At 36.4% G+C, this 10,839-nt stretch overlaps 1 protein-coding gene across 1 annotated transcript in view; it reads right to left on the reverse strand.

The window, feature by feature from the left end:
• The window catches only part of TPR (translocated promoter region, nuclear basket protein), a 40,507-nt gene that overhangs the window by 29,379 nt on the left and 289 nt on the right, over window positions 1-10,839 (reverse strand). The window contains exons 2-13 of the mRNA XM_010184129.1: window positions 9,341-9,445; window positions 8,994-9,067; window positions 7,696-7,792; window positions 7,235-7,338; window positions 6,407-6,571; window positions 5,579-5,671; window positions 5,376-5,456; window positions 3,828-3,915; window positions 3,160-3,300; window positions 2,031-2,122; window positions 999-1,196; window positions 395-502 (exon numbers count right to left, since the gene is read on the reverse strand). Of these exons, the coding sequence (XP_010182431.1) occupies window positions 395-502; window positions 999-1,196; window positions 2,031-2,122; window positions 3,160-3,300; window positions 3,828-3,915; window positions 5,376-5,456; window positions 5,579-5,671; window positions 6,407-6,571; window positions 7,235-7,338; window positions 7,696-7,792; window positions 8,994-9,067; window positions 9,341-9,445 (1,346 nt within the window). The remainder of the gene's footprint in view (window positions 1-394; window positions 503-998; window positions 1,197-2,030; window positions 2,123-3,159; window positions 3,301-3,827; window positions 3,916-5,375; window positions 5,457-5,578; window positions 5,672-6,406; window positions 6,572-7,234; window positions 7,339-7,695; window positions 7,793-8,993; window positions 9,068-9,340; window positions 9,446-10,839) is intronic.

Below are 10,839 nucleotides of genomic sequence, written 5' to 3' on the forward strand. Positions count from 1 at the left end.
ACAAACTACTACAATCAATAAATCCTTCCAAAATAATTACATTATAGAGAAAACAGTCTGACAAAAGGAAAACACATCAACATCACAAGTAGATGTGCTGTGTTCAGTTCTGCAAACAGATCACAGGACATTCCAGTTATGAGTTTACCTTGTTAGAAGTTTAGCAATATTATCCCAAAGCAGCATCATTCCTGTCAGCTAAACTTACTCTAATTCTGCAAGCAGAAATGTAAATATCACATTGTCCCAAGGAGAAGCTTTTAAAACCACTAAGGCACTTAAAACAAAGTCTACATGACTAGGGCTGAAAACAACTTCCAGTAACCTTCAGAAATACAGCACCATATTAATAAATTGCAAGTAGTACATTTAACCATAGCAACATTCATTCTACCTGTTGTGAAAGGTCTTTTACTTGTATTTCCAGTCTCTGGTTTTCTCTTTCAAGCAGAGAGCCATGCTTATTGGCTTTATCAGTATCCTCCTGCAATCTCTGGATTTCCTGAAAGCAAACAAGCATGAAGAAACAGATAGCAATTAAACTCAGACACATTTCTTTCCAGAGAGCCACATTTCTTTCCATCATTTACAGAGACATGCCTTGTGAATCAGAAGTCCTTTAAAGTTAGACTCCAAAGGTTAAACTCCACATACTCAGGAATCAGAAGCAATGCTCTTTCATGCTGCATTAGTGTACACCAAAATCCATTTTTATTTCTTTGGACAGACAAATGCTGATTGTCTGAACGCTACTCTCAGAAAAATCAGAGGCTGTAAGTCACCACATTTAAGCCTTCACTATAAAAACTTCTGAAAACTGTTGTTTCTGCAAAATACCTTGTACAGTCCAATAAATAACAAGCTAGAAAGTTCAACAGATTTTCCCACAATAAAAGGTGACTAAAAGATTCATCTTATACAGTTACTAACAGCCATTAGGATTAAAGAAATAAAAATAGGTTTTTCTGTAATTTTACATGCTCTTATTTTATACTGACCTTCATAGCTTGTTCAAGCTTTGCAGACAGACTAGCAACAGCTTTTTGGGATCGCTCAAATTCTTCACGCTGACGTTTTAAGATTGGTGCTTTGGCTTCTACTTCCTGTACTATTTCATCCAAATATTTATTGATTCTCTTATTCTCCAGCTTTTCCAAAAGCAACTGATCCTGAGTTTCTACATATGCATTGTACAGCTGCAACAAAAGAGTTTGTGTTTGTTTGTTTAGTCCTTTGTTTGGTTGAGGTTTCTTTAAGAAGTCTGCCCAGACGTATCAAAGAACCACCAGTAATTACGTAAGTCATACCATAAGGTGGTATAATGTCAAACAACTATAAACTAATTCAAAGAAACAAGTTGGAAAAAAGCCTCTTTAGGACTCACACCATGGCAAAGCAGTTATCTCTCTAGATTTTTAAATAGTGAACCTGTATGCAATAGAACAATTCTATGTAAAATGGACAAATCTTAAACAAGTTCAAGACAACAGAAATATCAAAACTAGTTAATCACAAAAGCAAGCAGCAAGCACAGAAGTCATTTAATATCTGGACAGGATGACCAATAAAAAACAAAATGCAAATAATAATTGCATAAACAGAAGTGTGGAAAAAAAGGCCTAGGCTATGTATGACCTATCATTATGTTATTTTTTTCTACAAGTATAAACAAATGTGCAGTACAGATTTTAAAATTATGTAAATAAGCAAAAAAGGAAAAAGGGAAGTCTTCTGCCAACAATGCACACAGGAAATAAGTTTATGTGCACAAACCCCTCCATATTTCAGAAAAAGAACCAAAATATCCTACAAATGGTTTGATCTCATAAAGAATAACTGTAAGGTATGTTGAAAAAAATCCCAATAATTTAGCTAGTAAAGTCTGCCTCAAAATGCCTGAACAGATTTCATTGCCTTAGTTGGGTATTACACCAGACCTAAAGCAGTGAGTGAAGTCTGCACCCTTGTATTGTTAAGGTATCTCTGCTGGCATTTCAAGGGCCTGGAAGCTGAAGAGTTTTCTCACTTACCTCAGTTAATTTCATTCCAGGCTTGACTACTTTAGCTACTGCTGCAGCAGTGGGAGACATAGCGGCCAGTTCCTCCTCAGACAGTATGGCCCCTGCAGACACAATCCCACCAATTACCATTAAAAAGCTGCAGTAATTCCCATTGCAAATATTCTTTATTAATATAAAGAATATCTTCACATATCTTTATGCTTTATAACTACTGTGTTTTGAATGACTGTTTTAAGCCCTTAAAGCTACTGGTTAGAGTTTTCTGTAAGCTATATTATACATATACATGTGCAAGTGGCTGGTACTGTATACAATATTCTATGTCATACTCTCTATGTCAAGCTCTCTGACTAATCTGAAATGCTGAAAAGCTTTCGCTATTAAGACTCTAACATTTAGATAATTTCTGAACATAAACATTTGAAATAGCTGGAGCAAAGCTTAACATCAGATTTCTCAGCGAACTGCAGGAGGTTTTCAGTGGCAAAGCACCTGTTTGCTTTCATTAAATTAACATAGGGAGATAGCAAATATACTTAACATCTCCCTGCTCCTTCCTGCTCTGCTCTATCTTTCCTTTAGAAATTACCTATGTGTAGCATACAGACTCCTCTTTTCAATAACAAAAAAATGATAGAACAGCGAATATTGAGCACAATTTAATATTAAATAGAAATTTAAGGACAGAGTTCTGTTTTCCTTTTTTTTTTTTTTACATTTTAACGAGGAAAATAAGAACAGCTTATCAACCCCTCTCCAGAAAACAAAATACATGATGATTCAACCTTAAGGAAATGTTTCCTCTCCTTTTTCTTTGAAAAGGTAAACTAGATTAACAAAAGAACTTCAAAAACCATTTTGATGAAAATGCATTTTCTGTTAGGAAAAACATATTTTAACATATACACACCTATAAAAAGTGTATCTTCATATATATATCTATATATATGTGTGTTTGTGTGTGTATACATACAGACATGAAAAAACTTTGAAAATTCATGACTAGAAATGACCAAAGATGAATTAAGATTAATGCACTTACTTCAGTATAGAAATTCAGCATAGTATGTTTATGGAAGACTACTTACGATAGAAAGCTTGAGGCTTTAAGTATCTTAGTTCCCAACATCACCCTCACCTTTTCGCTTTGTGGCGGACAGTAGATCATTAGCATTCTCCAGCTCCTTTTCCAGTTTACTGATCTTCTCTCTCAGTTCTTTTTCCATTACAGCTTTTGACTCTTCCACCTCAGCCAAATGCTCCTGGGTTGCTTTATTAGCTAAAATTAAATCAGACTTTGCTGTACTGTGATTGTTCTTATTTTCTTTTTCTTTAAAAAGACCAAAATCTGCATACGTACCTTAAATTATACTTTAACTTTATGATCTGCAGAAGCTCAGGCTGATAAGAAAACTCAGTAGTATGACAGAAGCATGGACTGCTGCCTATTACCTTTGCTTAGAAGAGGGCTAAAATATAAACTGCCCTTTTATCAGTGAAAAGGAATACAACTAAAACGAGAAACTAAATCGAAGACATATCTTGCAAAACCAGATCATCAAAATCCAAAGTAAAATTCCAAGATAGAAGGACTATCCATCTGAAAATAGTTCCTCTCCACACACCCTCCTGCCCTCAAGTAAATTCAACTAATCACAGAATTTTTGTTGCTGATATTTCCACCACCCCATCAGCCTAATGAAGTTCCTTTCATAAATGCTCAATTCCTGTTTTGCAGCACACAAAGGTAATTACAAGGGAGCGTAACCTTTCTGTCCCTTTTGCCACTTCTCACTCCCAGCTCACCTTCACCCGCTTCCTTCAGGAGCTTGTGCAGCTCTTCTACTGCTCCTGTCAATTCATTGCTCTTTGCCTCCGAGTCATCAGCAGCACTCTAAATAAAAGCATTTTATTTAACCTTTTAGTAAACAACAACAGCAACTATATTTAAGAAATCTCAAACTGACCAAAATTATGAACACGTAGTCTAAATAGAATGCTAAAATATTCACCCAAACAGGACAATTCTCGTTCCACTTGGAATAAGTCTCACTTCCATGCAAACTGCCCATCTGAGAGCAACTGTCAGACATTGATTTGATACGACAAATCCAAATGAAATGTATGCCCTTTAGCTGCTTTATAGCTGGTGCTGGCTTTGTTCCTTCTCTTCACTGAAGAAAATCTGGAGAAATATTGCGTACTCAATTTTGATCATTCCGAAAAACTTGGTATTTTTAGGGAATCTTGTATAAACAGTTTATGTTTCTTTGCTTCCAGTTAGAGATCTCACGATTACAAGACTGCACAGTACTTTAGCAATTCTGCAAGTTCATTAGACGTAACTAAATTTATTCAATGTTCGCTAATCACTGAAGTCTCAGAATAGGCTCCCAAGGGAGGGCACTGAATTGTAGTGCTTTTATTATCAGGTCAGATAAATATGTCAGCAGTTAGAAGTGTATAGCAAACCCTATGTCAAGCAGAAGACAAACCTTTAAGCCCCTTCAAACCAATGATTCTATAATAAAAAGCATGAATGGAGTAAAAAAACAACCAACCAACCAACCAAAACATTTAAACGGTAAATGGTAATTCACTGTGCTTCAGAAAAGTTAGCTATTGGCTTGCTGTTCAGTGAAGGCATATCAGCTTACACCTAATCAGATGAAGTATTAACGTAGAGCTCAGAATTAAGCAGGGCAGAATGTTTATGTACCCACGCAAGAAAATTCAGGAAACAGAATGCACTAACTGGTGACTATAATGTGCATAAACTAAAGAGCAATCAGTTGTCCTCTTCAGTTGACTTTGTATTAGTCGGTGTGCTACAGGATATTTTTCACTCTTCCAGTTGACAAAACAACTTGTTTAGATGGAGTTTACTTGACACAACACATGACATTCAGCTGCATCTTAATCGGATCACTAACGTTTTCAGCATTACTTGAAACAAACTTCTAAACAAGTGTAGAAAAATCTCTTGCGTACTCATACTCCATGTAAAAACCTTTACCTCCCAATACACTGTAAGACAGAACCACAGTCATACCATACGAAGCCTCAAGACAATAAGTAAAAAATCAGTATTTTACCCCCAGTTTTGCTTAAAGTAGAAAATGAGCCAAGCAATTTAATATTACAAACACTGTCTAAGACAGCAGCAAAAAAACCAATGCTTTGGATTGCTTTCATGCAGTTTTGCAAAGGAAATTAAGTCTTCCCACATCCCAACTTCGTGGGGAACAAAAAAATATAACAACAAAGCAAAACAAAAAACTGACCTGACTCACATTTAAGGCTAAGATTCAGTCCCAGGTAAAACTGACATACACGTACAATCAATCAACTCACCTTATACAGATTGGATAACTTTATGTGAGCATTCAGTTCATTGTGGAATCTCTCCTCCATACCAGCTTGCTGTTCTTTTGCCTAGGAAATTAAAGAGGAAACAAGGTGGGGGAGCATTCAACTATTTCTGTTTCATGCATTTTGTTTTTTAATTTGTAGAAGCAACTGTAATACTTTTACACATATACTTCAAGTTGTCCTACCTCCTTCAGTTTATTCAAAAGATCTTCCACATGCTTCTGAAGATTTTCATTTGACTGCTTTAAGCTGTTTACCTGTTCCTCCATTCTGGAAACCTGTTCAAGGAAAAAATGAGAACATCGTGTCTAAAATTGTCTTTCCAACCCACTTTATTTTTGGAAAATACCCATCGCATTGTTTTTTTTACTTTAAAAAAAAAAAACCAACCTAAAAGTTACAGAAAGAGCATAAATGGTTATATTTTCTAACAGTCTTTGCTCCCGTGCATTCAGCTAAACGAGAGTCCCCAGACTGCTCCAATTAAGTGTAATGAAATAAGCCCACAAGCCTGAAGGGAACTGAGTGCCACAGAAAACCTGACCAGTTGTCACAGTTGTTAAAGGAACTGCTCAGGTATCCCGCCAGAAGCTCACTGAAGCTGAGTATTTTCAAAATACAACCACTGATTCTGCCATATATTTAGTTGCAGGAAAATAAATATATCAGCCCACTCCAAAAAAGGTCAAGTCAAATCCTTCCGCCCCTTCCCCTTGAAATGAATTCCCATATACTTTAATAGCATTATGTCATTATATAGCTTTGTTATCAGCAACTCCAAAAATTCTAGCTTATAATTAAAATTTTTGCCTTTTCTATTCTAGAAAATGGTAACTATACATATTCCTTAAAAAGCACAAGTTAAAAGAAATAACATCTCCCGATTAACTGCAAAACATACTTTTTTATTTTTTAAACCTGAATAGTTATTAAAGTACTTGGTTTTGTTTAATACCGTTAATCAGGAGATACAGTTTATAAAAAATGGCAAAAGCTTTCAGTAATTACACTACCTCCTCCTTCTTGTTCTCCAGATTACATTTAAGCTCCAAGATTTCATTGCCTTTCTCCCTGGCAGTATGGAGAAGTTCATCTGTTTTGGCTTTCAGCTCAGCATTCAGCCACGTGTTTTGACTCTGTAGTAGTTCTTTCTCTTGCTCCAACCTTTTCTCACGGTACTAAAACGAAAGTTGCATAATCTAATTAATAATTAATTGTACCAGTTCCACAGAAAATAAAGCAGCTAATCAAAGTACTATGATAAGAGCAGGAATAGCAGAAAAGTACCATTATGTGGTAAACAGCACCCAATGACTAGCAGCATTCCTTTACATTGGTAATACTAGCTTACCAGACTCAAACGACATGAACTTTTTGAAAACCGAGTTAGTTTCCACAGAGTTTATGTTAGCTGGGTACACTAACTAGATTAATATCTAGCTAAGGGAAATACATTAAGGTATCAAAGTTTTTCTCCTCTTTTCTCCTTGTTATGGAATTTATTCTGTCCACAGAAAAATGGCGCAGGTTCACCAATAATTTTTTTCTCCTTTCTACCTGCCATCATCTGGTGTCATCCTTCCTAGTGGGCAGAAGCAGCCACGACTGCCACCAATGAGGCTGGGACGTGCTTGCCCAACTTGATGCCTCCTTGCCTTCTATAAACATGTCTCACTTCCAGTCACAGCCACCAGTTTCATAATAGAATAATTTGTTAAAAGTTACAGGAGTATACTTGACCTACTTTCAAAGACAATGATGACAAAATTATGATTACATCACATGTAAACAACTACTTATTAGAGCACTGACACGTACTACACATACAAAGTACTACTGACCTTCGTGGAAACATCTGATGTTTGAAGCTCATCCAGCTTTAACTGAAGTTTCACTTTTTCTGTGTTTGCTTCTGTAAGCTTTTCATTTAAGCGTTTAACATCCTCTGGAGGAGGAAGGAGGAATATCAGTGTTAAAAAAGCTAATTGTGTAACGGTTTTAATTACTCAGTAAAATGCAAAGAATGAGAACAGGCAAGACACAACGCACATAATTGTATATTGCGTGATACTGTGTAACTTCTGCTCTGATATCTACAAAACCAAGCATCAAACTGCTGTGTTTTTCTGCAATTAGCATGTAATATGCTCCCTTATTTTCTTTTCTCTAAATACCATTTCCTGCTAATCCATTATTTGGTGTTACCTATACAAACTGGATACCCCATACCAGTTCAATCATTCAAGCATGTCTTTTATTTAGCGAAATCACGTGAATGTTGTTAACGTGTTCTTGGCTGTACCGTTTAGATGTTCAACTTCCTGAGACCGCCTTTCACTTGTTCGAACCAGATCTCTCTTTTCAGCTTCCAGTTCTTCTTTTTCTCTACTTAAATGGCTCTAAAAGAAATTGTAGAAGAGCAATAAAGAAATGCGATCAGCTTTCTGTAACAGTTTACAGTCTCTATTTACACTTAACAGAGAGAAGCACATTAAACCACAGTAAGTTACTCCAGCCCACTGAAAACTGGGGCATCTGCATCAGCCTGAACTACAGAGAATGAAGGCACGGCTGCTTCCATTTTACCTACATGATTCAAACAGGTACGGGTTAACGTCTACTAGCCAACACATTTCAATTAATGGATTTTTTTTTTCCCCCCAGAAATCACTTTGATACCAACATCCAGCTGCCCCTCTGTGCTTAAATACAAGATGCCACTACTACATAAGATTAGACAGCAAAGCTGAGAGAAGCATCACACAGCTTTCTAGACCAGCACACTGATTCTAGCTGTATTTGCATGAAGATTAGAATGAAAACTGTTGAACTTAGAGCAGATGAAATGAACTGAAGGTCTAATAAAAACTCAAAACAAGCAACAGGAACTGTTCAAAACTGCACCTAATTTTAATTTCCTTTTAAAGACAGCTTTGATAGTTAAGACTCCAATGAAACAGTTTTATTAGGTTAAATAAAAGATAATTCAGTAACCAAGGAATGAACAAATGCAAAAAAATCTGTATCAAAATAAAATAAAATCAGTAGTCTGGAAAATTTATAGCCTATAGCACTGCCTCTGACTTCAGTCAGGCCCAGGTAAGGCCCTGTGGGGAAACAATCAGATCCCTCTTCTTGTTCTCAAATCAATCTAATAATAATGTTTTCGATTCCTGCTCCAAAATTAAGTGTTCTGCTGGATCAGCCACCTGAAGTGACTCATCCTGCAAGCCCATGACTTTGGAGCATAATGCAAGGAAAACTGTGCCACACAGGAGGAGAGGATGGGGAAAACCCAGAAATCTTCCTTGCACCTTTGTCTGATTTTTGAGGTTCGGCCTAAAGTCACTTCACAAGAAGTTTCAGCTGGAATGAAACAATCTATCCAGACTGAAATAATGTGCTCTGACATACGTTCACCTGTAATTCAGTTTGCTGAAACACCAGCATTTACTTAAAAAACCCACACAATCTTCCTGTACACACACCCATATGTACATCAGTACATATTCGTACTGATATTGATATAGTCCAGTGCATTCTTTGCTGCAATGAGACAGGTGAACCAAAGCCTTTCAGCTGGTCGAGTTCTTCCAGTACCTGAATGGCTGCGTTACGATCCTGAGCAGCTTCAAGTTCTTTATTCTTCTCATTCAGAGACTTAAACTGTTCCTCTGTTGGATAACAAGAAACTGTAGTGAGGGATCTCCACTGTAACATAATGACAGAATTCACTCACACTTCACAAACATCTCTCTACTTGCAGAAATAACATGTAATGTATATGTATATGGTTTATATTATTACATGTACCAATAATTTGTTAATGTTGTGCTGATGAGTGGATTTTCAAGTCCTATTTAAAACTTAAAGCACTTCAGCATAACATTGGAATAAAGGATAAATTTCTTGTCCAGTCTTAAGAACGTGTGGTCAGTGCTACTTACGAAGTTTTTTAAGCTCCTCACGGAGAGTCTGACATTCTTGTGTCTCATTTACAAGTCTCTCCTGACTTTGAGCCAGACGTTTCTCCACCTCAAAGTATTGTTGTTCTGCAAAATAATGTTATCTCAATTTCACTTAATAAACATCTCTTTTTCTTTCTCACCTTTATCAAAGATCCTTATTAATGGTCATCTTTATTAAGTAATGGTACTCAAAGAAAATACCTAAAAATAATGAGGCTACAGTAGAACTTAAAGAAAAAAACAAATATTTGAAGGCAAAAAGATGCATTTCCACCATGGATTAATATTGTTTAAAATGCTTTGTTAGCACGGAAGGTGATACATTTTCAGAAATGATCCATATGACAACAGCCTAATTCATTCCAATAGTTCTCAAACACTTCTGACGGAGCTAGCAAATGTTGTATCAGCACAGTTAACTTAAATCTTCTTTTACCCGTAGCATATTTCTATACACATGCAATAAAATTTGTTTAACGCTAGGTATCAGAAATGTGATTTAGAGAATTTGTAATGAACACTTCTTAAATGAATTCTTGTGTTCTATGCTGCATATCCCATAGCACTGAAAAAAAAAATAGATCTAAATTTCAGTTGGTTATCTGAACCTGTAACTGTGTCATACAGCTTAACTATAAAATACTTAGTAAAAGCAGAACTAATCTCACTCCCAGGCATAATGGGCTTTCAAATAAATACTGAGGGATTTTTATCCTATACTTCCTATCATATCTTAGAATTTCAAATAATGCTGCCCCTTCAGACATGTATAAGAAGAACAGACCTGAGAGACTGACGTGCTAAAATCTGTGGGCTCTCTTACACTACACTTTATTAATTTATTTTAGCAAGATTTTAGTCATGAAACAGACAAAAAAGCATTAAGGTGGAAGGTGTCCATCAGAAGTATATCACCTACCTGATAAATTAACTTGCACTCACAACCCTGCCCAGTGCTTACACTCATCTACACTCTTCTCTCATTTCTACTTTAGTTCTCGACTGATATTATTCTTCTGTGATCAAGCAACCTCTAAATCAACATAAAAACGTTGATTCCATCAAGAGCATTTTACAGAAATGTTATGGTCTTCAACACAGAATTTAACAGAAAAAATATAAACCTAAAACTCTTTGAGAGCTGGATAAACAAAACATTATTTCTCTTCCAGATCAAGAATCAAAGCAGACTGAAGCATATCAATGCCTGCTAAAAATCTGATTAATACCTATTCTTTAAGCCCATTTTGAACGCAGTTTTAATCCTGAAAAAAATCAGACTCTTCTTGCCAAACAAAAGCGAGAATTAAAAAAATAACAAAACAACCCATCGGGTCTGAGCTGAAAGGTCCCTCCCCAGCCCCCAACCCAGGGCCTCTTCCCGGGCAGATGACGCCCACCCTCGCCGCCCAGGCCCCGCAGACACCACCGGCCTGTCAGGCCCAGCTTACTCTCCCTCCTCTCATCACAGGGGATCA

This window comes from Mesitornis unicolor, unplaced genomic scaffold (genome assembly GCF_000695765.1).
Source record: "Mesitornis unicolor isolate BGI_N332 unplaced genomic scaffold, ASM69576v1 scaffold4325, whole genome shotgun sequence".
NCBI classification, from domain to species: Eukaryota; Metazoa; Chordata; class Aves; order Mesitornithiformes; family Mesitornithidae; genus Mesitornis; species Mesitornis unicolor.